A 27,665-nucleotide genomic window follows, 5' to 3' on the forward strand; every position below is an offset into this window, starting at 1 on the left:
ACACAGCAACCTGATAAAGAAAATTGCAAATATGGCAAGAGGATCCTTGTTTTGGGTGTGGAATACACAAGGAGGAGTTTGTCATCTAATATGGGTTTGGTGTCTGGCATAGTGAAAGGGAGGAGTTAGGCGCTGATGGCCACATCTGTATGGGTAAGTACTAAGTCAGATTTTCTCCAATCTAATTCCCTGTTCTGTCAATACTGAAGACCATAGAGCTAAAAGAAGATGGTGCTTGAGCTGAGAAGCTTTTCCTTATATGTTTCCATAGCTCCTAGGCCTGAGCTGGTTTGAGTTCATACAGCTTAGATGCCACAGACCAAAACTGGTCAATTATTGCATTTCCCACACAGAGAAGATCAAGTGCTTAGATCCATATGCATTAACTTCTTTTGGGTCATATCTGAAAAACAGAGTTCATAACAGCTGTCACAGTGTGCTGTAACATCACAGTGAGTGGTGGTACTGTTGAGCCAGCAAATTGCTGAAGAGAAGAATGCAGTTTGTAATTTTTCTCTTTCTTGTAGGCTGAAGGCTACTTTTGTGAAATTCAGATCCATCCTTGGTGGCTCAGGCTTCCCTCTATCAACTGGATGCATAAAACCTCCATTTGAAATAGAACAATTAGATCAGTGTCTTCTGTTGTTGAGAGAACTGCTAATGGTTTGGCATAACAACTCAGCATGCAGAGCACTTACTCAGGAAATGTGAATTAAGTGTACTAGCCCTGCTTAGCTTTGTCAGCTTGCCAGATATTGCCTTACACAAACTCGCTTTTGGATGCACGAATAATGCCAACATATGGATGTGAATGAAAGAATCATGGGATGAAAAGTACAAAAGGCAAATGCAGATGCAATTCTGTTGCTTGGTGATCCTGAAAATCCCATAAGCAGGGGTGAAGTGGGGAGTCTGTACATGCTTCCTGAATAAATCCAGTAATTTCTCCAGTGGTGCATTCATGCAAAATTGATAAATACTCTGAAATCAGAGACCAGAAGTCCAACTAGCATAGTACCAGGACAGACCTGAACATCAAAACATCTCTGGCAGTTTTAAAAGCAAAACCATTTTCAAGAATGAGGAAGTTGTTTGCAGGATAAAACTGCACTGAGATGCTGGGGAAAGGCAAAATCTTGTATGCCAGCTGCCAAAGGATGGCAAAACTGTTATGAAGAACAAGCAGGCATTTCTTGAATTAAAATCCTCTCTCTGTACTTTCTGCTCTTGGCCATGTAATGGTGACAGATGTGTATAGCTGAGGTCAACTAAATCCTCGTCATCCTATTCAAAGCCCTATTTTTCAACTGTTTTGTCTGGTATATTTAGTTTTTACTCAAGGAATGGATTCTTCCTAAGGGCTTAAAAAAAAAAAAAAAAGTAGAAGGAGGAAAGGAAAAGAAGAAAGAGCAATGATAGCTTTAGACATGTGGACTAAACAAAATATTTTCTCTTCAAAAAAGGTTACAGAAAAAACATGGCAAGCTTGTGGCATAAAAACAAAGCAGTCATGGGAAGATGGGGATAAGTTTAAAAATTTACAGATGACCACAACTGTTATTTTCCTGACAATGAAGTGCTTCATTTTGTATTCTTATGTTCATACCATCTTTCGTTTGAGATATATTTTGAGATGCAACACTTAAGCAAACATTGAAGCCAACTCTCACTGACTCTGAATAACTGAGAATTGAACTTCACAGAATCACAGAATCATCTAGGTTAGAAAAGACCTTGAAGATCATCCAGTCCAACCATTAACCTAGCACTGACAGTTCCCAACTACACCATATCCCTCAGCGCTATGTCGACCCGACTCTTAAACACCTCCAGGGATGGGGACTCCACCACCTCCCTGGGCAGCCCATTCCAACACCTAACAACCCGTTCTGTAAAGAAATACTTCCTAATATCCAGTCTAAGCCTTCCCTGGTGCAACTTGAGGTCATTCCCTCTTGTTCTATCGCTTGTTACTTGGTTAAAGAGACTCATCCCCAGTTCTCTGCAACCTCCTTTCAGGTAGAACCACATCGCTGATTTCAGACTTCATTATTTTAGTCTCAAAGAAATTTACTTTTTCAATGTGTTGCTGTTGACTTTGTTGACTATAACACTTAAGCAGATATGCATTTAAATTCCAGTTAATATTCCTGATGAGTTTTAGGTAAATCAGATATTTCCTTGACTAATGTCTTCTGTAGAAACCTGAAGGCAGAAGAATCTATTAGTTTTTGTGCTTTTGGCTCACATGAGAAATAAAATGAATTGCTTTTATCAAATTGTGATTGGTAAACAGTGTTTTCATAGGCTGCCTTCAAAACAGGATGAAGACAATCTGTAAAAAGAGTCATTCTAAAAAGTCAGCATGCTGTAAGATGATATAGATCTCCTTGCATTGTTTAACCTTCAGACTTTTTAATGTCCTTCCTATTTCCATTTGATTCTTCTGATTTTTTTTTTTTACTCTCCTGTGCTAAAACAGCAAAAATGTAAAACCTGGTGTAAGATTAATTACAGCGAAGGTCTAATTCTAGCAGGGTCAGCAAGCTCCTAGATGAGCTTTGCTTCTTCACCATTATTTTTATCATGACTTGGATGTGTATCATGACATGCATTTGGATACATCCCTTGTTCTAGGAATTCCTCTGAAGTTCTACATTTTGTCTTTACATAGTCTCTGCAGGTGCCATATCAATTTCTTTTATAGGTGGGCAATACAACTAGTATGAAAACTTTGAAGGATAAAATGTATAAAATGTGCTTTCTGTCAATACTAAAGAAAACCTTGATTTGAATAATTATTTTTCTAATGTGTCATGATAGTATTTAATGACATTGTTAAACTAAAATACTTTCATTTGGTTCTTAATATGTAGGTAGAAGTTTCATGTAAAACTGAACTAAAAGGTTTTCTATGTCATAGGTATTTAAAAAAGAGCACAAACAAGCAAAAGCACTGTAATCAGAAGATCTTTGCTTATAAATGATACAAAGAATCCAGGAAGACAGGACTACTGCAAATTTTGAGATATGAAGTGGTACATAGTAGGAATAAACCAGGTTGGTAGACCTACTTAAGGGATACTGAGCAAGACTGAATGTCTTACTGAGCAGTATGACTCAGTTAAACAGGGTTATTAAAGTCAATACAAAGCTAGCTGAATGAAATTTAAGGACCTAAGAAATGGAGAGGCCAGGCTGGACTATATCTGACAATTCTAATAGACAGGACATGGACTACAGCTTTTGCAGACCTCCTACCTCTGTTTTCCTTTTGTTGGAGTTGCTGTTTCATTTTAGGCCTTTTCTCCTGAGCAGCTCTTCTGGGACATTTGATGTTCCAGTGCACACAAAGAGGAAAATAGATCAGTGCACCTGCAGTAAATCTGGGATGTCTGGAAGGCATCTGGTTTATTTTCCCATGAAATGTCTGCAAATTAACTAGATTGGTTTATGTCCCTTTTCTTTCCAAGAAAGGAGGAAAGATTTCCTGCATAGCTGGAGAATGTCAATTCAAGGATACTTCAAATAAAGCATTCCAGTGTAGATACCATTTCCTCTTGCTTCTATGCCACAGACATCTCTGAGCCCCGAAACTCCCCTGGCTGGATAATCCCTCGACTCCCCACCTGAGGAACACCAAGGGACAGGAAGAGGAAAAAAAGAATGTGACCCATTCATAGCACAGTATGATGCAGTTCTTGGAAATATATATTAATTCATTCAAAACTTAACAAATGACTGAAAAAAACCTTAAAACAATAGACATAGAAGCAATCATAAAAGCTATGCTTGCTCTGCTGGGCTGTTCCTAAAGTAACAATTTGAACTCAGGAATAAAGTTTAGTGAAAACCATACTCCTTTTTAGATCTCCTTTGCCTCTGTGATTTTAACAAGCCAAATCTCTACAGCCAATGAAGTTAAAATATACAGGACACGTAGCTCTTTATCTGTCACACCCTACAAATCACATTTTCCAGCATTAAAGTACTATTCGTTTTGGCTTTTAATTACCTGAGTTATCAGCATGTCATATTTCTCCCCCCGTCCCTACAATAATTACACTCTGAATCAGTGTGACATTCAATATTGACCTTTATTTATGGCTCTCACAAACTGTCGAATGTTTATTTATAAACCATGAAAAGCAGAGTTTGTAAGAATATTGATTCAGTGTATTAAAAAAGCAGTGGCCTGGCATTCTGTGAGTAGAAGTAATCACAGGCAATTACTAGAGACTGCTTTTCACTACTAATCTTGGGTTTAACCTTATAATTGTATTACTGAATTTGTTTCACTTTGCCCATATATCACCAGGTTCCTAATAAGAAGTCTGATATTAACATAATTTAATAATATTCAGGGGAAGAATGGTTTTAATTGGTTTAAAAAGAGGGAGACATATAGCCTATGCCATTCAATGAGAAAAGTATTGTAACAGCCTTTTTTATTTTGCAATAAATGATAATTAATATTTAAATGCATTCATGAAATAAGTTGTTAGCGGCTGGGTCACAAATCTTTGATGTTTATGCCACTAACAAAATCACTAACTGCTCCTAATGATGCCCCTGAGCTAAGCTTTGCTTTACTCCTGGTATAAAAACTACTTTTGTTGCCAGTAGCATGAATTTGCAAGTGTGAAAGGCAAAGTCAAACTAAGAACAATTCTTCTTGTCCTTATCCAAGTATATAATGGGAAGAAAGTGGTCAAATTCAGAAAAAATACAAACCAGAAAACAGCCAAACTTAGAGAAAAGCAAAACTAGCAAACAATAACTAAACCTCTAGATCTATGTAAATAAAAGTACTCTGCACTCACTTGCTGTTCCTAGTGAGCCAGATTCAGTGCAAGCGCCAGTAAAGATGTAACTGTCTGTCTGGGATTAAATTAGAGCTCTGAATAGCAGTGGGGTAATGACAGCTGGCTAATGACTGTGCTTTTGGATAGGACCGACCAGTCATACTTCATTATTTGTTTTTTTCTACTAAACTCATATGTTCTCAATGTGTATTTACCCAGGTTAAAACATGAAATCGGTACAAGCCAGGCTTGAGAAGTTATGGTCATGAAACATAAAAAATGTGCTTACACCCCCCCCCCCCCCCCCCCCCTGTTTTCTTTAACTTTCAATGAAAAGTATATGGAAAAAAAATGTTTCCAGGAAAAATTTTCTTTGGGTGGAATGCTATCATGATGGGATAACACCATGTTAAGGAAACTGTACTGCCTGTACCAACTAGTATGGTATTTTTGGCAAATTTGCATTCAGTTAGAGATTTAGACTATCTTTTGAAATACCCTTAGCTTCAGTTTTAATCTTTTCTTGGGAACTATTTCTATTTTCTACATGCTGTGTTTGGTCCAGAACTCTTCCTTGTTTAATGAAAAAAATTCTCAAGTACAACAAGCTTTATGATTGTTGTAATTCACTTATGAATATATTTGGGAAAAGTATTTCAGGAATCATAAGCTCCTGGAAAGTCATAAAGACCATCCCTTTTTAAAATTTTAATTTCTTTATCTTCCCCATTTTGTTCTTTTGCTTACATTTTCCAGCACTCAGTGACAGTTCAAAGAGAGTATTATGATCACTGAGAATGTTTTGTTTAGAGTCAGAGACAATAATTTAGTATTATTTTCTTGCAAAGTATCCAGAGCTCAGGTATAGTAAAAGATGAACATGAAAAATATGTATATGTCTTTTCTATCACATTATTGGAAATCACAACTGGCAGCAACTTCAGAAATATCTTCAGTATTTTCTTCAGTTTTAAGAAATAGTGTAATTACTTTTTGCTTATATGCATACATAGCTTTACAAAGCATATATGGAATTTAGTGAGCTGAAGTCTACTCAAGCCAGTGGAAATATACTTCACTGAGTGGAGATTTAACAAGCCCTTAGCAACACAGACTGACAAATTTTTAATGCATTAGTATGAGAAAGGAAAAGATTTTAAAATCTCTGAAAATTAAAGAGTGCAACTGGACTTTGAGATGATGAAAATACTGTTCAACTAAAACTGCACAACTTCAGATAGATGGAACACAACTATGTCTGCTTACAACTGAAATATAATATTTGAAAAAAATACAAAACCACTCTCCCTCCTAATTTATCTAATTGGGATTTATCTAAATTATAATCTTACTGACACAAGCAAATTGCAAAATACTATTGTAAGAGGAAAATGTTTGTGATAGGTGTTGCTTATTTTGAGTGTGCTTGTGTGCATACTTAAATGGAAAAAGAGGGCAGTACAACTCCTTTGTAGAGAATACACCCACTGCATTGTTTTCAGTCAGTACCAACATTACACCCTCTCTGAAGAGAAATCTTCAGAAAAGATGTATCCCTGATATTAGATAGGGAACAATTATTTCTGAGTGTGTGACCCACCAACTCCTTTAGAGAAATGGGCCAGTAGAGGCTGAGAAAGTAAATTAAAGGCCCAAAGGAGATGTTGCTACCAAGTTTCTCATTAATAAATCCCTTTCTCAATGTGTTTAAGGTGTAGGCTCAATGTTTTTGTATAGGACTGGCTTTGACCATGACAGTTCAGTGAGATAATGGGTCCACAAATAGAAAGTAACAAATCTTTTTAGCTCATGATGTTGCAGCTATGAGATCCTCCCCTGTTTCCAGCCAGAGCAGACAATGGACAAAGATTTCTGTAAAAGAACTGTACCAGTTCTTCTTTTCATTTTCTCTTTTTTCCATTTCTCTTGACTTACCTAGATGTGGCATTCTTATCACAGAATCTCTCAAGAGCACCATGAAAATGAATTCCATGCTGTATCTGGATGACTTTCAAAACAGCAACAAAAAATATCTACCCACCTCTTTTTTGGTTGCAAAGTTACATGCTAACTCTAAGGTATAGTTGTAGTCTTTTAAAATTATGTTTAAGAAAAGTATTTGTCATTTTCTACAGTAGACAGACCAGCGTAAAAATCCACAGTTATGATATGATCATGAAAGCTTGGTTCTCAGAGTAATCACAGCCTTTCCACAGATTATTTATCAATCCTGAACATTTGATGTCACTTGGGGTTCTTTGCATCTGACTCACCAGACTGCATATGACACAAAGTCCCTAAAGCCAGCATTGTTTACCATTTGCTGTGGGTATGAATATAGCCACTGAGATTTTAATACCCAAGTCAGTTTTGCAATCAAAGCATATTCTACATTTAAGTAAAAATGTTAATTTCATTAATCTTTTAACAGGATCATAGGATAATGACCCTAAAGAAGCGTGGCCAGCAGGTCAAGGGAGGTAATTCTGCCTCTCTACTCTGCTCTGGTGAGACCCCACTTGGAGTATCACGTCCAGGTCTGGAGTGCTCAGCACAGGAAAGACATGGACCTGTTGCAGCAGGTCCAGAGGAGGGCCACAAAAATGATCAGAGGGATGGAACACCTCTCCTATGAGGAAAGGCTGAGAGAGTTGGGGTTGTTCAGCGTGAAGTGAAGGCTCTGGGGAGACCTTATTGCAGCCTTTCAGTACTTAAAGGGGGCCTACAGGAAAGATGGGGACAAACTTTTTAGCAGGGCCTGTAGCAAGGGGTAATGGTTTTAAACTAAAAAAGGATAGGTTTATACTAGATATAAGGAAGAAATTTTTTACGATGAGGGTGGTGAAATACTGGAACAGGTTGCCCAGAGAGGTGGTAGATGGTCCATCCCTGGCAACATTCAAGGTCAGGTTGGATGAGGCTCTGAGCAACCTGATCTAGTTGAAGATGTCCCTGCTCATTGCAGGGGGGATTGATGGCCTTGAAAGGTCCCTTCCAACCCAAACTATTCTATGATTCTATGATTCTATGATAATTCGAGTTGGAAGGACACTCAGAAGATCTGTCTAACCTGCTTCTCAAAGCAGGGTCAGCTCTGAACTCAGACCTGCATGACCTGGTCATCTCAAAGGGCTTTGTACAATCAGGATCTCCATGGGTTGAGCCTGCGCAGGCTCTGTGGGCAACTGATCCACTGCTTGATCTTCTTCATGGTGAAGCATCTCCTTATATCCAGTCTGAACTGGCCCTTGTTTCAACTCATGCCCATCATATCCCACCATGCCCCACTGTGAAGAGCTTTGCTGCGTCTTTTTGATGATCTCCCTACAGGCATCAGGACCTGCTGCTAGGTGCCCCTGAAGTTGCCTCTTCTCCAGGTTGAACAAGGCCCAGTCCCACAGCCTCTCTTCACAGGACAAGTAATCCAGTCCTGATCATGCTGGTGTCCTCCACCGAACTCGCTTCAGTTTGTCAATGTCCTTCTTATATGGAAGGGTTCAAAAATGAACACAGTATTCTAGATTTAGTCTAATAGAGTATCACTATTTATGTATATATAAAGCAAAGAATCTGTACTATATCTTGCACCAGCCACCAAGCACTTTTAAACTGTTGCTTTCATGTTAAAAGAAAAAAACAGAAGCATTACTGAGCTATGATTATCATCTTCAAGTGACACTACAAAAAGGCTCCCTTTATGATTACAGAGCTGGTAGGATCACAGGATCATTTAGTGATCTTGTGATAAACCCTATTCTTGAAAGAGTTTATGTGTCCAAAACCCAACAGGAGAGATGAAAACATTTCCTGGGTATGTGAGAGGGGAGACACCTGCACCTTCTGTACAGCCATGTACACACACAGGGAAAGTGACATCTCAGCAGACAAATCATACCTTAATCTGGGATTCACAAATTACACATCTATTACATGAATTACATAGTTTACTCCCTACAGTCTGATCCAGTCGATGCAGCAAGACCTAATGCCTACCAACAACAGTGACATCATAGCTCAGCACTTTCACTTAAAACCTCATCCACAGGGACATCATTGTTCTTCAGAGGAAAACGGGCTGCAGATATGTGTTCTGCATGCTTGGAGGCTAACAGCCATATCTGTCCCCAACCAGACCAGGTGGACTGGGATTTCATACCGATGCCCTGTCACTGTTCAGAAAGTACTTCAAGAATTGACAGGGCCAGAAAAAAAGATAAGGCAACCCTGTAGCCCAGACATGATCATGTATTTCATTCACCGACTTTTAAGTGCAAAATGACCCTTTCCTCCCATGCAATCTCCTAGGCGTAAAATCTCACTTGAGATTTTAAAAGGCTCTCACTTGATGACTACCTCTCTCACTTCATGGCTTCTGAATTTGTAATTGCAAAATATCATATCATACAGAATAAGGAAAGTTTAGAAGTCTCACCTTGTTGAGTGCTTGAATTGCAGCCTACTGTATAATATACCAGCTTACCTCTACCTCACCTTCTGACTGTGATTTCAATGAGGCAAGTGAGACAGTGCTCTTGGGGAAGAGGAATGGCTTAGGCTTGTAAATGCAGAAAAGTATTGCATGGGACAAGCATCAAAATCATGCATGCATTTATCATTCAGACATATTTGGGCATTTCATAGTGGATCTTACTAGAGCATTTCAGAATTCAGAATATGCTTAAGGTCCAAATACACTATGAAGACTGTGAAATAGCCAGATCACAGAACAAGTATCTAGTTGAAACAGCAATTCAGAAAGTATACCTGAGTTTGAAACACTGTATGAGAGAAAGTCATTCAGGCACATTTCTGGTACCCAGATGGGTTATTTTTGTGTGTGTTTTTTCTTACATAGCTTTAATTATGTGAAGCCCTCAAGGATTAAAATCGTCATAAATATTTGCATAGATAAATAATTAAAACTAAAATAACTGTGAGTCAAACCATCCTTTGGGAAAGCTCAAGCTCCAGAGGTGTCACTATTAGTCTATTTTCTCATCAAAAACATGACTAGACATTTCTAACAAAATCCATCACCCAGTTGCATGATGGATGAATGCTGTGAGGGCTGTACTGCCCTAATGAACAGCAGCATAAATTTGCTTGAAACATTTAAATTCTGATCATAATCATCATCTTTTCTATATGTAGCCAGTTTTATAATTACTGATGACAATCACTACCATGCTACAACATTGATGTATATTGGTATTTCATTGTGTCCTAAGCACAGAGAAATGCTTTCCAGCCAGTATTGCCATAGTATCTCCAGAAGGAATTAAAACCAACTGTTGCCCCTGTTTATAAGCTTAGGATGAGTATATCATTAGGCATAAAAACCAACCAATTAACATCCCCCCCCATATTAAAAAAAAAGTGCACAATCAGATTTCAATTGTCTAGCAAGTTTGAAACAAATTCAAGCTTAAACCCCCCCTCATTTTAGATTACCTTGGATACTCTGTTTGCAACCTCTCTGCCTACTGTCAGCCCCTGAACAAAGGTCCGTGCAGCAATGAACGCTCTAGTCACTTGAACCTTCAGCTTCCTGGGTACATCTCCAAATGGCTTCAGCTGGTCTGTGTACTTGCTTACACACTCCAAGTAGTCCTCAGTGAAATGGTACTGAGGGTTTATGAGCTGGAACATCCGCTCCAGAAGCCGAGCCCAGAAATCGTTCAGCATTTCCTCCAAGTTCACATTGCCTCCCGTGTAATACCGTTTCAGCTCTGTGAAGAGGTCCTGGAACACCTCTGAGTTCTGCATGTACAGCATGCCGTACGTCCGGACAAACATGTCGTTTAAGGATCTTTCCGCATTCTCCAGAAGTTCTCGGAAGAATTCTGCAGGGAAAATAAGCAGGTGTTGACAGATACCTTTTAGTAAGGTACAAAGGGTTTTCTGACTGCACTCCTATGTTACCATTAGTAAAGTTTGTCTTAATACGTTGTTACCACAGCGTTTTACTGGTGAAATTAATCTATTTGGGTAGGAAGTAGCTTTATTTAGAGGTAAAGAAAAGTATAACCTGAATTCCCCAACAAGGTAGAATGATATAGAATGTATAAACATGAACATGAAAAACCCATTTAAAAGAACTTCAGTAAGGGTAGTTCCACTTCTTCTTCATGTACTATTTGAACATAGAGATCCCTGTCCCTTGCAGTATCCTCCATAGCCAGTTTACTAAATCATCTAAGCTAAAAGTAATATCATTATTTTTTCTGAAATTTTTACAATGTAGAAGAACACCACAGAAATAAATCTGAAAACTTATTTGCAAATATTCTTAAAGAGAAATTGAAAGAGATCTGAGTGGAAATGAGTAGAATCCCTCTTAAAAATATTACATGTCTAGGTAATACTAAGAAAATGTTAGTATTTTCATTAATTTGTTACTCTATTGAAGAACAGGACTAGAACCCTCCACCAGTCATGTCATAGCCAGACCACTAATTCCAGTTTGTGCCAGTTGTTGGTTTTGGAACAGCAGACTTTACCTTTTATTGAAAGGATTTCAGACTTCACTGCTTCTGTGCCTTTTATCTACTCAGGGCTCTTTACAAATTTTGGCTTGTGGAATTTATTCTTACTGGAAACAAAGCCCATGGGATACAGAGGAAATATGTAATCATTTCTTCTGTTAAGATCCTTTAACTGCCATATGATGCCTAGGTTTTCCCAAGAAATTCACTGAGCATGTACAGTAGTTCTTTAAACACATCTGACAAAACCAGGCATAGGTTCTCCTGGTTTTTAGAAGATCCTATCTTCCTACAGGTTCCGCTTGTCAACCTTCTTAAACCTCCTTTGGAAAAGAGTTCAATGACTGCTGTGTCCTGTAAATGGTGCATTGCAGACAGCAAGGCAGAGATGGCAACACCTTTGGCAAAACACGTGTATTTGCTGCAATTAAATGATTCACACTGATGCAGGAGTCATCATGCAGCCAGCTCTGGGATACCAGATTCTAAATATGTGGTCATTGCCCATAGACACATCTGTGTGTGCTAACTGCAAGGACATGATGACTTCTTACAGTCTTTGCTAATGTGATAACACGAATACTCTTTTAACGTAGACCCCTGCTGTGGCTACAGTGACTTAAAAATGCAGAACCACTGCAGTGCTAAAGACAGGATGGCAAGTAAGACTATGTATGAAAAAATCTATACTAAATTTGAGGACTTGTAACTATGATCAGCTGAAAGCAGAAGCTACCGAGCTCTGTGGACCAGTTTACAAGGACTCAGTAAGAAAAGAACCTCTTCTTTTTGGCAGAAATTATGCAGAGCTGCAGTCTTTGATCTCCCAGATAACTGCAAAGGGGTTATCATTAAAATGTATACACAGAACATTGAGAACATACTTGCTACATCAAAGCATTTATTAAAGGGAAAATATATTCTAATAAATGTATCAATGTCTAAACTGTCATTAAAACCACAGGTCTTCATATGGAATAAATTCCATCTGGAAAAGAATATGCTTTTGCCAAATAGTTTATGCAGGGAAAAGCAAAAAAAACCCCAAAACAACAAACAAAAACCAACCCACCACAAAAACCACAACCAAAAAGAAACCCTTGCTATTCTTTGTTGCCAAATAGAATAACTTGAGGTCCACAACATACTGTCTTCTCTGTTGTTTTTCCAAATTATCCAGTAGTTCTGACAAAGCTGTTTAAGAGAAAAGCAAAACAAAGCTGTTTTTCACTGCTAACCCTGACCTGGTGGTATCCTTGATGTCTGAATCATCCTGATTACTATTTTATGCATTCAGCACTTCTTCTTCTAAGAAATAATGCACACTGGCTGTACTGCTGAATACATATAGCTCTCTAGTCACACAATCTGGAAGGCAAAAAGATGGCAGAGAACTTGAGGCTCAAATTAAAATTTGTTTTAAGGTTGAAGCCAGACTGTCAGGCCAGTGCACTGAATGACAACTGGGAAAGAAATCATGAAAGCAGTGAATCCAGGCTCCTCTCCTTCTCTCCCATAATGCTCTGTATGCTGGGGGGCTGCTGTAAGAAATTCACATGCTGGCTCCTCCCAATCCATAGCTATACTGGAAATATCATTATTTATCTTAAAAGATCATGCTATCGTATAAGTCAGTCACAGAATAGCACAACTTAGTTTGCAGATAGCTCCTTTAGTCTGAGACTGTTAACCTACTATTTCTTTGTGGGGGGTATTATTCAGCAATCTCACAGTCAGTTTGTTGGAAGCCAACAAAGCTTTTCAGGGAAAGGTAGACATTTATTCTGCGCTTGTACAGCATCTAGCACAATGAGGTCCATGCTGGTTGCAATCCTTATTTATACTGTGGTACAAACATTATCAGTAACTCCACAAGCTTAAATTTCATGTTAGTACAAATGTGACACCATACAAATGCATTCTGTAGGAAAGCTAATGTCCTCTAAATAGCAGTACATTTATTTAATTTTTATTCTTCTCATAGGTCTCTAGTCTTTGAGAGCTATTGCTTAGAGTAAGTTATTATGCCATTAAAAAGTTAGACCGTTAGTCTTCTGTACGCTTTGATACAAAAGACAGTTCGTTCAAGAGAGTTATCTGCATCAGTAATCCTGTGCAGGATCAGGATAATAAAGCAGGAACCACTAAAAAATTGGATACCTTTTTAGTTCCAGAGAGGAAGAGATCTCCTCTGTTGTACTAATTAGAAAAATTCTCAATCAACTTCCCTCCAGCAAAATGAATGCTGCTGTGAAGGATCAGTTGCTTTTTTAGTCTGCAGATCTTCCATACATCTAGAAGGTAGTGTGCTTTGCAATGCTTACATACAGAAACTGTGTCCTGGCATAACTGGGCACTTGTCCAGTTACATCAGGAGAAACTGTACTTGCTTCTGCAAAGGTTGAATTTTTCCATGGTCTTCGCAGTAATTTAAAGATTTTATGTTCATTGCAAAGATGATATTTCATCAACTTGCAGGTAGCTTTTGAAAAATAATGCAATATTTCAGCTCAAAGTAAAAGAATGAAGATGAGACAGACATTAGTCATGTTGCTTAATGTGCTTCTGGAAGGCATTCAAGTAGTAGGGTGGGAGAGGAGAATCTATATAAGACAGAGCTGTGCAGTGTTTTAAAATATATATCTTGTGAATTTTTTTGCTGCCAAAATAGGCTGTCATGAGCAGTGTTAATGCTGGAAATAATTTTTCCTAATTTTAAGTGGTGATTCATTTTTATGACAGAATATATCCTGGGTATGTCTTATGTTGCAAGCATGTTTTTATACAACTTTCATTTATTAGCCAGAGGGTTTCAGGAAGCCCATTCAGTTCTGCTTATGAGTTGGAAAGAATAAGGTCTAAGGTACACTGAGCTACTGAAAAGAGGGAGAGAAGATTGCTGTTTCAAACCATTACATGTTCTATATAAGCTTAAATGGTGGGTTTCAAGTCAATGGATAACACTTAAGCTAGTTTTCATTTTCAAACATTATTTGTAAATTTAGGATACAAGATAGATAGTAACAGTCCCTGCAAATGAATTCTGAATTGCTTTGTCTATGATAAGACAACTGAGTTACAAAGTGAAAGGACACAATGCATTGCTAGTCTCTTACTGAATGGTAGGTCCTGCTCTCAGATAAAAAATAGGGTCTTGTTAGCTCTTACACTACATTGTCAACTGAAAGCTGACTTTCTCACTCTATTTTAACAGAGGCAATCTAGTATCATAATGCAATTCAGCCTGGGAGATAGCCTAATTCCAAAGTGCTGACTAATTGTCACCATAAATCAGTGGATCAGGATTGGGGATAATATTGCAGCTTGACATGATGTAATAACCGCCTTCAACAAAATATAATCCCAACCATCTAGAGGCAATTATTAGATAAACAAAGCTGTATTATGTTGGAACTGATGTTCTATGATCATTCCCAGCCTGATAAATTCCCCTGTAATTTCTTTTTCATCTGTAATTTAAGCAAAACCAAGATCTGACTGTAGGACAAGATACAAAACCAGAAACAGTTTGTTTTCCAGTTCCCAAATCCAAAAAGATATGCATAAGATTTAAGACCAAAAAGACTAAAAAGAAATTTCATGTAATTACCATATATTCTGCTCAGCTTTCCTTTTTAGCAGAACTTGAGATCTGAATGCTGTACTATGGTGAATCTGATACACTGGATGTGCAGTCTCACTGCTACCCAACAAAAAACAGCACAGCTGCACAAAGCTCTTCAGGGGTTCTGGGCAGGTATATATGTCCGATTTTACAACAGCCTTTATGGAAAACTTTGCTCAGGGTGGCATAACTGATTTCATCCATCATTGACTAGCACCACCCAAAATATACAGGCAGTTCCCCATTATAGCCTTGTTGTCCTGCTTGTGGGCATTGATCTTCAAAGAGCTCTGAGGATTTAGACATACAAATTCTAGTGATCTGCCATTTATTGTGAAGATGTGCATGCATCTGCTACACCCACGTGGACTTTAGGTACCTAAATTCATTTCACATCTTTGAATGTCACAGTCCTGATATGGCTGATGGTAAGAAGGATTTTAGAATTCATGTAAGCTGACTACCTTTTTGGACAGAAAGGTTCTTTGGGGATTCTTTAGGTACAGATACTTACATTCATGACATACCTCAATGGCAGGGTTTTTTTGTTTTTGTTTTTGTTTTTTTTGCACTGCTCTATTTCTGTCTTTCTTTCCTTGTTCATGAAGACATTCATGAAAAAAAAATGTTTTGGTGAACTCTTCATCTTTTTGCAGGATTCTTGCAAAGGCTTTTTTTCCTTTTACTTTTAAAAAACATATTCCACAATGGTATAAATTAGTGAAAGATGTGATTTATCTCAAGGAAATTCAAGTGAAATTAACTTATGTGGTTTCCATGCTTTTTCACTTTCCAACTGGTTTTTTAGGTTTCCAGAGACTTTCTTCTAACAATAACTAACCTTACAAAACAAAAAGAACTCAATTTAACTTCCTGATTGAGAAGAAATTGCTGTAAGGAGAATACTTACAGCAGATGATTTTTTTTCCTATTTTTGACATTACATTTGTATTTATATTCAAGAGTGAACAAATCATATGCATAAGGCTACCAGTGCATTGGTATTACTTTTTAGTGAGTCTGAATAACTAATTTTAAAATTCCCTTATAGCTTTGACCTTTAGAAACACTCAACTGTCACAACCAGGAAACAAATTTCAGTTCCTATTAAGAACAACAAAAGCTGCAGTGTGATGAGGCCTGTTGAAAATTGCTCTCCTTTTTAAACCCATTTTGAATATATACACATTGCGTTTAAAGCTAAGAAACACAAGTCAGATAATTAAATGTGTCTTATAATTACAAATTTCAGAATAGCTGATTTACATCCTCTACTTACGTCTTGGGTAAAATCACCTATAGGTGAAGTGATTTAGCTGTTAATGGATATCGATACCCTTCCAGAATGTCCTATAGCTGGAAATATCATGACATTATGAAATCTTTTGGATGCTACTAAATTTTTTAGAAGCCAGTGCAGTTTCAAAGGCTGTGAGTAAAGATGCACGTCTGCATTTCTCAGGCTACTGCAAGACATGATAATAGAAGATAATTCACTACTACTTTCTTCCCTGCCTCCTGTCCAGAGTCCATGACTTCTCCCCTTATTGGTCAGGCTGTTGCAAGGAAGGAAGGAGACCCAGGCGAAAGGGAGACCACTGAGGCTCCATCCTTACCACTCCCCACTGTGGAACATGGAGACAATGCAAACAGTACTGTCATGTGCTAAAATGATGGACATGAGTTTGGGGAAGAAAAACAAACACATCTATCATGGGCTGGGTTGGACAGGTTAGATCAGGTGGAGGCAAATGGAAAAAAAGCTAGGCTACTATTTATACACCGAATGCCATTATCACAATGGGAACCTAATCTGACAAAGAATTTAAGGCATTATTTAGCACCGATATACAAAGGAGTTATTGTACAAATGAACATTATTATAAAGTATCTGTCATCTACTCAAAGCTGATTACATGCATTGATAAAAGTCTATAAGACTTTATTCTGCAACACTGAAATCAATGAGAACATTAACAACAACTTCAGTGGATGCAGGTGTAACCTTTAAATGCTAAACTTACTGTTTCTTCACTGCAAAAGGTCATTTACTAATACTTGAGTATATCTAAAAGGGAGACTTGATCCTGCCATTGATTCTATACAGACAATCCTGCAACTAGGTGAGATGTCACTTTCACATGAGAACTATTAAATTAGATATTAAAACATTTTGAAATCTTTACTGCTCTCTATAATCTCAATTCATATTCTGTTGCATCTGGTACTTTATATTGATAATGTATCCTTAATTATAAATATGAACCTGAAATTCTCAAGATCCCCTCAAAGAATTCATTGAACTTATAGCAATAACAAAGTAAGAAAATGCTAGGAATAAAAACAAAGCAATGCTTTACACATTATTTATATATACACTAATAACTGTCCCTGAAGGTTCTACTTTCATTATCAAGTGGAAAATGCCCAAGTGAAGTACTCATAAAATGTAAGCAAAATGTTACATGGCATCAGAAGGTGACATTCTAGAATATTTATGAATGGGCATTTAAACACTTACAGCAGTAGTACTGTCATGAATATCCACGACCAAAGAGAGACACGTAGCATTTCATGGTTATCTGTGAATTTCAGAATGATGAATTTTACATCATATGTTCATAAAAATGCATAATGCCTCATGAAACATTCATGAGTCACCACAGTTTCTTCTGAAAAACATTTAAAGCTTTCATGAAAATTATATTAACAATATATAAACTATGGGACTCAGTGCAACAATTGTTTAAAAATATAGAGACTGTTCTGTTTTTCCCTATGCACCACTAGAGGCTATTAAATATCCAGTTCAATAGTTAAGAAGATTTATCATCTAACATTTTGTATGAAAATTCTTTGCCATGCCTATAATCTACAACAATCTTTTAAACATATTAAAAGTTTGTTGACTTTTAATAGAGGGAAGTATAAGGTGGACCAGAAGACATAAGGGACAATTAACAACAAATTGCCTTGCTACCAACCAGATAAAACTGATTTAAGATAGAATAATTTATATATTCTGTCCAAAGAAGGAAAAAAAAGTAGGCAATTTTTTGACAAGCAGATCCCAAACCAGAGGCAGTATTTGCTATCACTAGATTCAGACCTGTGGTGTTCAGAGGTCAGGTGTTGTGCTGGGGAGGATGTGGCACTGAAGCCACTGCATGCCTTCATACCTGTTCTCAGAGTAGAAGCTTGAACTGACTAAGGGCAGGAGTCATTCGTCTGGAAGGAGGCTCTGACTGGCCAGAGGAAAACTGAAATCTTCGATGACTTTTATTTACAATGTGGTGATTAACCACAACCTGACAGCAGCGATACTTTGGAACTGGGCTTCAGAGGCAGAAATCTCAACCTAGATTTAGGTACATATGGGACTGAGAAGGGTTTCTTCACCTGTTTTAGAATAGCATCTTTTGTTGTTACTTCCTCATATTTTAAACAAAATAGACCATTGTGAAGAGCTGTCATTGAGGAGTTTGAAAAGTGGTTCTTGGGCCCTATTCAGCTGCAAGAAGGGGGTGTTTTCTGAAGCATCTACTGGATCACATCCATTTGACTAGGTACCCAGTAGGACGTGCAGTTCCTGAATCTCAGTGTGGAAATATGGGTATCAAACAGATCAGTCTGGGTGCATCATGATACGTTTAAAATTAGAACTGCAGCTGCTTTCACATCACACTTGTAAGTGCAGAGAGCTAAGACATATTTGCACAGTTATATTTAATGTAACTGCTGTAAATCCATTGCAGTTTTCCTTTCCATCTCATTTCACCTTTCTCTCTCTTTGAAACAAGCTCATTTTAGCATTTATAAAGAAACCGGTATATTACATCAAAAAAACCCACCAAGATGTGAGACCTGAGAGAGATACTACTGCAAAGACTTCTATTTGAGCTAACTGGCAGAAGCCTGCTGTAAGAGCAGTTTGAAGTTTGACTTCCTATGGAAATTATTATATTCATAAAATCAATATTGTATATAAGTCTGCAGTTTAAGAGGTAATGAAGTCATGTTGATGGTTTTTCCAGACACCCCTGAATGCAGCTAATAACTTCTGTTATGGTTTAACTCCACTAACAAAAAAAGATAAAACTACCCACAAGATAATTTACTTGGTTTTGAATTTATCCAATTTCCCTACATCCACACTCAAAGGAACCCCATGCACCATTAAGGCCAAACAGTATTAAATCCAGGCTGGTTTCCCAGTTGTTTCTTGACTATTTGGACACTGCGTGCAGTACTATTTGTTACTGTAATAATACAGAGGTACAATTGAATTTCTTGCTTGTAAATTGATCTACACTGTCAAATTTCACTGAAGCAGGAAACTTTATGTTTCTTTTGTGACATCAAACTAAGTTAACTTAAATGTCAGGAAGTCAACTTAAATGTTCTCAGTTTGTTAGAGGGATGAAATTTTTTTTCTAAGGTAATAGTAGAAAAGTTAAGGAGCAACAACGGTCCTAGAGATGAGATTTGGGCAATCAGTGACTTAAAACAAGGCAGTGCATAAAATCATAGATTAAGGATAAAGGTTAAGGATAATACAGTTGACTTCAAAGAAGCTACAAATGTAGGAAAAGATCTAATGCTTTTGAAGAAAACAGTCTTTCAGATCCTGGATCTGCATTCATGTGCTGGTAGAAAGGCCTTGGGTCCCCTAAGGGACTTTGTGAAATCAATAAACTTTCCTATCTGGAAGTTTCAAAGGTGAGGGATTAAAAAAGAATGTTTGTATTTGAATAGCCTTAAAGTCAACACAAATCTTCATCTGCAGACATCAGTTCACTGGATCAAGATGTTGCATGACTGATTTTTATCTGACCTACCTTCTCAGCAGAAACCTCCTCTTCTCCTCTCCTAAGACTGTGTCTACTGGGAAAGTTTTCCAGTCAGAAGGAAACTTAGATATAAGATACGGTACAAGGAACTAAAAAATGGTCTTTGCAAGATTGGTGTATATTTAGGGTTACATTAGATTTCAAACAGTATAATCTACTTTTTCTCTGATTGAACTACACAGGAGTGGCCTTAAAGCTCCTAGGACAAGTTTATTTGGGGAATTGTTCCCATTTATTAGCTGCTGTATTGCATACAATGTTTCCATCTAAATGGATATGTCATGTAGTGATACCAAAGTTTTGTGTTTCTATGCTGGCCTAATGATTAGTTGCTGAATCTGTTGAACATATTGACAAGAATATTTCAATGAACCCACAAGCTGTTGACCCTCTAAGCAAACAAACAATAGCTTTGACTCCTTCCTATGTCCTGCAATGAAATGAAGTGGTATGGCTCAGTAGGAGCTAGAAGATCTAGAACCTATTTCTGGATTTTTGTATGGGTTTTTTGTTTGTCTGTTTGCTGGGGTTTTTTCACAGAAGTCACTGGACTTCCAGGCCTTCTACCATTTACTGCTTCTTCCATCTTCTCTGTGATCTTGAGACCCAGTTGTCTGCCCTTCCTACTATACAATCTTCATCCCTCTCTTTCAGGCAGATGTAATTCCTCACACCACATGGATTTTATCTGACAGCTTGATAAGGGAATGTAGGCATAAGCCATGTTTTCCTCATTGGTATTTTGAGAGACTGAAATGTCAAATGATTGTCTCAAAGCTTGTTTGTGTGTGTGCTTTGAGTCACAAGTGGTGTCAGTAAAGCCTTGACCATTCATCAAGGACCACCTGTGGCCTTTGTAATTAATCTAAGGAATATCACCCAAGGAAGCAGGAGTGTATCGAAGGATGCACCCTCCCACTCCCTTGCAATTGTACTGGCAAACTCTTTAGATAAATCTCAGAGGTGGCCTGAGTGAAACCGGGTGTTTCTCATCAAGCACAAGGACTGCTGATCACAGGCCATTGTATAAGCCCGATAATTTGTGGCTCTATTTTATTGCTAATGACTTTGCGCCTTTGTTATTGAACTGATAAGAGGTGAGTGTTTCTGCCCCAGAAGCCAGATGATTGCTCAAGAAGCATGAAGTCAGCAAAAACCTGTGGGAACAGAGGAAAAACTAAAGGTGGGCAGATATGCTAATCAGCTGATAAAATGAACTTAAAAGGTGATTGAGAATTTTATGAAGAACTGAAGACTAAGGACCAATGGGATGCTGCTGGATCCATGGTGGTGACTATTCTTGTGACTTTATTCTGGGTGCTTGCTTGGTTTCTGTCTTTTCCTTCCATTCTGTCCTATTGCTATCACTCTTCACTTTTAATAATAAAAAACTGTTTTGGATGTATGGCATTTGACCTTGTTTGAGTCTTAATCTTGCTCTTGGGATCATATTGAAACCTCCCCTGACATTGGATTGGGACAGGTATCCAATGCTTCCTCCTGATCCTAGTGAAGTGGAGATTCGGGATCACTTCTGGTGGGAAAATCTTTCCATTCAGTGCCTAGAACTAGTGCTAGACACTATCTCCTTGTGCAATATTCTGGTATTTCTCCAGTGTTTTTGGCCATAACATTAACACCGTGTCATGTTTGAGGTGAAACTCCTACTAGCTGTCATATAAATCTTCCCAGATGAAAGTGACAGCCCTCTGAGATGGGATTTGAGGAACAAGCTGAAAAGCTGATCAGTCCTACTGAGCAGCAGGTGGTGAAGGGTCCAGGATGACCCATGCCATATTTGTTTTCCTGCACTATACTACTGCAGAAACTCTAAAATATGGGAGGATAAACAAGTGCAAATGAGGCAGTACAGGAGAAACAGGAAAGCAAAAGCTAGAGAGGACAAAAATAGTTGGAGAGAAGATAGAAAAACAGGGAAATGGCAACTGAATAAAAGAGAGAAAATGGTAAGGGAGCTAAACTTCAGTTTTCTAGAGATTCCTCAGATACAGTCTATCAATACCCCTAAAACCATCTCCTGTGAACACATGGGCAGAACAAAGATTCCCAAAAACTGTATGTCTTGTCAAGCACAGGAGGACCTGCAGCCAGGCCATATGCTGCTTCACTCCAGATACCCGACTGAGGAACATCAGCATGAAACCTTGCTCCAGCTCTTCCTTTATATTCTTTAAGGCTTTAGATCAGATGTCTGGCTTGGGCTCTAAAATGGGGGCTCCCTTTCACACCTTGCAGGAGCTTGTCTCTTCATATCAACCTCACTGTATCAGTGCTAGTATTTTAATTTAATACCTATGTAAGTATATGTATTATTGCTTGATAAGGTGATTTTAAGGTTTCCACTACTGCATTATCTGAAAGACTAAAGTTTTTAGCAGTCTGGTAAGATAGGGAAGTAAAATGAATACATATCATAAGAGACTATTGTAAACTTTTTAATCCAATAAGTTTATTTTTTCCAAATGTATATGTACTTATTCATTTGGGAGAAACATTCAGACATATGACACAATAAGGGGCAGATATCTCAAGTACAGCTAGAAAAAAAAATAGGGATTTATTTGAAAACACACCTTTTGGTTTTTAATTGAGACAACATACTTCCTTGAATGAGAATCTAAATAACTGAGAAGACTTTCAACAGTGAGAACTTCTGAAAAATGGAAACATTAGGTATGTTACATATTAGGTGACACTAATTACACTGCTCATTTTCCATAAGAAACTTCAATAAGTACATTATAATTTTATGTAGCCTAGATGGTCTTATACTTTAAGTGCTTCCACATTTACAAACCATATAATTAGAAATGTGTTTCCAATAGGTGACTTTTATATTAGGGTTCAGAATTAAATTATATTGCTCATTCAACCCATTATCTAGAAAATATTCTCCACTTTCACTGAAGAATTATTTTAGTCACATGTTCCTCTCTTGTAAAGACCACATGTTCATTCAGACTTGCCCATAATGTGTGTATGTGTAATACATTTCAATTTAAATTTTTATGTTTAATGTCACAATAATTGCAATAGGTTCCATACAGCCTACCTAATATATATTTAGTTATTAAGCACTTCAATTAGTGTTACAGACCCATGTATACTTTATAGCATTAGTCCCTGTATTAAGGGACTATATTATTAGTTAAGTAGCTGAAAATATAACTGTAGAGGGTACTGAAAAATCTTTTTTGTTGATTACACAGAAGCAGCAGCTTCTGTCTCTGGAATCAAGAGCTGTACAGAAATATTTCATAACACCATATATACCCTGGATTTATCACTATCTGTTTTTGCTTTAAAATTGGCCTCTTCTAAACATTTTTACTTTTTCTGAGGAGCCATCAAATTTTGTATGTTCTGTCACAGGCTCTGATTTAATCTGATTTAGCTGAAAGTCATGATTTCTTATATTCTGAGCATCAGTATAATCTACTACAAATTGAAATTTCTTTTGGCATTGTTTTACTTTGGTTTTGGTTTTTTTTTTTTTTTTTTTTTTTTTTTTATATTTTATGACTACACTGTGGATACTACCTAAGAACTAAAAGGTTCTTACTTTACATACAACCATTTCTATTGCTTTAACATACAATTGCCTCTGGAAAATCTCAGACCCACCCTCTATTTCTTTTTCCATTGTGATGTTATGAAGTTTGACAGCAAATACAAAATTCACTCTCATGTTATGTTGCTGCTGGCTGATACACTGGCATCAGGTCTGAAGGGCCTCTTGTTATCCTTCAAAGCCAAATGGGAGATCATAAATACATGGTCTGCTCTGGACAGATAGAAAAGCCAGAGGCACAAATCCAGACCCTCCAGGAGGAACTAAAGGATTAGAAAAATATATACATTTTAATCCTTTGGATTACTATATTCTTGAAGCAATGCATAGGTCTGGAGCTGACATTGCCACAGAACAATGAAGAACTTAATCATATTTCTGTTTTTAAAACAAGAAGTAAGGTCACCACTGTTATTAACTTAATCATATATATAATTCAGAGCATAATATAAAATTTTAAAAGTTCAGGTAAACAAGGACATGGAAAAATGATGCCTGTTCACTAAAGCTTTTTTCAAAATGTCAGGTAAGCTTTAAAAAGACATAAAACTTGAGAAATTATTTTTACCTGAGGTAGGAGAGAGACAACTTCTGAATTAATAAAGCCAGAACATTATTTTTTAACATTACAGAATCTGTATTCTTCACTTCTGTCTGCATATCAGGTGGACATAACCTGGTCATGAGTCCTGGATTTTTTTCTTTTTATTATTTTCTCATTTATTCCTTCAGACTTAGCTTTCTCCTGATAGATACACAAAGGAAGTGATTAGCATTTCAGCCTAGTAGGCAGCAGCCATTTGGGTCTGCTAATCTGTGACATGAAATAAAAGGATGGGAATAAGGTAATATTGCTTTGCTTGGATTATTGTTAAAAGGTTTAAATCTTCGTTGACATTCTCCTCCTTTGATTTCTGCTATCCTGACCTGGAATATATGTGGTCTATATTGCGAACCTGCTTCCCTGAGCGTCTGTTTACCTAATCTTTCTTTGAACTGCTGATGGTAATGAATCTCCTTCCTCCAGCCCCAACTGCTGCATTCAGTTATCATCAAGCACAGGCATCAACTAGAGCTCTAATCTTGCTCTGATGGATGGAATACTAACCTTTCACAAGATTAGAGACACAAGGTGCTCTAGAGATAATAAAATTCAAATAGGTTTATTTCAAAGGGCAACTCAATCTCGATTTTGTTCATGGGTCACTTGACAGATCATTTGTCAATGTAGTTTTTGTGTCCTTCTGTGTCTGGCTTCTGTGCAGTACTCCAACTATTTCAAATTAAGTGGGCCCCAACAGGCAGAGTTCGGCAAGGGTCTAGCTTCAGTGAAAATAGCAAGGTACTCATTCAGCATGGAACTGGCAAATTTACTAAAAGTGCATCTAAGGTGGGTGGTGCTTGGATGGTGGAAAAGTTTTTCTTAGCATTTTCAGGAAGGCATAGAAATGACAATAATGATAAGCATCTTGAACACTTTGAATTTTAAACTCCTGTTTGATCATGGAGCAAAAATCTTGCTAGTATCATGACAGCCAGCTGTGCAATATATGCAGTAGCTGTAAGTTAAGAGATTTATAGCTCATGAGTGACCTTTTCAATGTGCTTGTCAAGCACAACTATTCAAAAGTGTTTACAAATCAAATATTTAAGTAGGGTATCTACAGGCATGAAGATAAGGCTCTTACAGGTGCTGAAAGAAGATTCTTCTAGATGACAGCTTCAGTGTTCAGTGTTACACATATCAATTAGGATCCTATGCAGATAAAATAGGTAAAATGTCCTGCAACCTCTAAGGTTGTAGATTGCACCTATTCAAAAATACCAATTGACCTAGCTCTATGTTTTAATAAAGCACAATTAAATTATTATAACGAGTCTGCTTAGAGGACAAATATGATTGAAGTCAGTAAGTATAATGTCTGGCCTTCATTTAGGAGAGGGATAAAAACAATTAAAAGGCCCATATAAACAAGATAGCTAAAGCTGCAGGTGTATCGATTGCATGCAAACTACAGCACTTGCATGAGTTAGCCAGGAGGTTGGGGGCTGGCTCGTGTGCGCAGCTTCTAGCAGCTGGACTCCTCTCCAGGAGAGAGAAGGAGAGAAGGAACAAAAAGCAAATGAAGCACTTCAGAAGCACACATATAAGGAGCCAGAAAAGCTCAGCGAGTCAGAGGGATGTTGTATGCTCAGCTGCAGGACAGCACTGAAAAAAAGTATGCTGTAGAAATTTTTAAAAAAGATAATTTTGCTCAAAAATATTAAACCCTGTCTTTCTTCTACAGAACTTGCTTCCTGCATATTTATAGGGGTGAGAGTTTAGCATAACAAACCCTTTAACCCTTTTGAGGTAAGGTTGCATTCTTTTAGCTTCTGAAAACAAAGACGACTACATCATATTTAAAATTCAGGGGTTGATGAGTTTGCATGATAACTAAGTAGGACAGATTTGATGGAATATGCATCTAAAATGTGTACTGGACTAAGTCTGAAATATGGAAACTGGAAACTAAAGTTAAAGATTTTTAAAATGTTTTAAAAGCCTGAGAACTACATGAAAAATGTATTTTCATTTTGAATGTTTTAGCTGTGACAGTTCACAAACTAGTCTATTCCTAGAATTGCAATCATATCTCTGGAGTCCATTTACATTGTTTAAATTTTATAATTGAGTCAGTTCTTAATATTTCAAAACTGTTCCTGTTTTCATAAAGTTTTAATATACACAGTTAATTTTTCATTATTGTCCTTTATAGTAAGGAGCTCTTAAAACTAATTTTATGGTATATGTTTATAAAAATGCCAAGAAATAACTCACTACACATGAACCTTGCGATTGATTCCAGAATTTGTGCACTTACATGTTTCTTTCTGTGGTTTCAGTACTAAGGATTGGACATTAATTTTCTGTAAATACATGTGAAAGTAATCTTTAGGCATACAAGATGGGAGGATGCCCATACCTGAGGAGTCAAGTCTTCTTGTTAGAGGTTGTGAATTTTTCAGATAATCATTGGTCTTTGCCACTTCACTGCCAACTCTATCAAACTATGTGTAATTTTCTATCCATGATAGATGCAAAATGGGCTCTGAAATTTCCACAGGATCATACAGGCTAGAGAATAGAGAATTAAGGTCTGTGTTACCTAAATTGTTCACACAAAGGGGGACTACATCAAATCAAGACCTTTCAAGAATATCAAAGCTCCCAATCAGCTGCCGTGGAGAAGGGTATGACAACTAACAACCTGGGCTGCAGGTAGATGCTGTAACCCTCCAAGAGTCAAGGGCTGGGATGGAGGAAAGAGACATAGGGAAGCAGTCACTGTGATTGGCCTGTTAGACTAATCACTGTCTTACCTCAAATGTTTAACTAGACAAATTTTAGTGGAACATTTCATTCCAGTAGAATATCTGCATAGACTTTTCTACAGAGTTTGAAACCTTCAGTCAGTATATATGGGTGAGATAAAAAAGCTGAAGACACATGAAGAAAGACAGGGAAGTGTGACTGCAGAAATCATTTAAAATTGTCTCTAGAACAAAGTGTGTATTAAAACTTGGAAGATTTTAGCTTCTAGAAAAGCACTCAAATAAACTAGGTGTCTCATCTTCCAAATTATACAAGTAAAGAAATAGCATTTTATTGCAAATCAAAATATGCCACGTAAATGTACCAATACTACAAGTCTGGTAGGCTTTCAGGAAATATACTTGCAAATAAAAGAATTAGTGAGGAGCTCATCCTTTGGCTTAAAGCCAGGACTAGGTACCTGGAAGCATGAAATCTAGCATCAGACCTAGCTCCAAATATAACTGCTGAGCTGAGAGCTCAATAATCTTTTTTTTTATAAAGCCTGATCTGCAAACGGGCACACAAGAAAGTCAAAGGACTTAATTTGATTTAAATGCAGCTGCCCTAATCACACACAGAAACAACCACAATAGTCAGACTAAGCTCTTTTCCAAAGAACAGCACTTGGCCTAAAATACGTAACATTACGCTCTTCATCGTTAACTTTGAATTTTCTTGCTTTAGTGGGATTAAGTCAGACCCTTAACATTATGTTAATGTAGCTTTTTGTGGTTTAATTACAAGGTTTCCTCTAGAGTGTAACATAATAACAATTAATCAGCTAGTTCTTAACTTCCACAAAAGGAACTGTCATCTGTTATTATCTGCACTGCTAACCCACCACAATGTCAGCAGAACTAAAACCAAACAATTATACCACAAAAGCTACATGCAAATAGTGCAGCTTAAACAAATGAAAGCAAACATCTCAGACTCAGCCCTGAAATTCT

The 27,665-nt window shown here is 37.3% G+C and overlaps 1 protein-coding gene across 1 annotated transcript in view; it reads right to left on the bottom strand.

The window, feature by feature from the left end:
• GPC6 (glypican 6) overlaps window positions 1-27,665 on the bottom strand; it is a 797,652-nt gene that overhangs the window by 348,309 nt on the left and 421,678 nt on the right. Inside the window, exon 3 of the mRNA XM_074815455.1 lies at window positions 10,257-10,648. Within this exon, the coding sequence (XP_074671556.1) occupies window positions 10,257-10,648 (392 nt within the window). The remainder of the gene's footprint in view (window positions 1-10,256; window positions 10,649-27,665) is intronic.

This window comes from Strix aluco, chromosome 2, assembly GCF_031877795.1.
Source record: "Strix aluco isolate bStrAlu1 chromosome 2, bStrAlu1.hap1, whole genome shotgun sequence".
Taxonomy (NCBI): domain Eukaryota; kingdom Metazoa; phylum Chordata; class Aves; order Strigiformes; family Strigidae; genus Strix; species Strix aluco.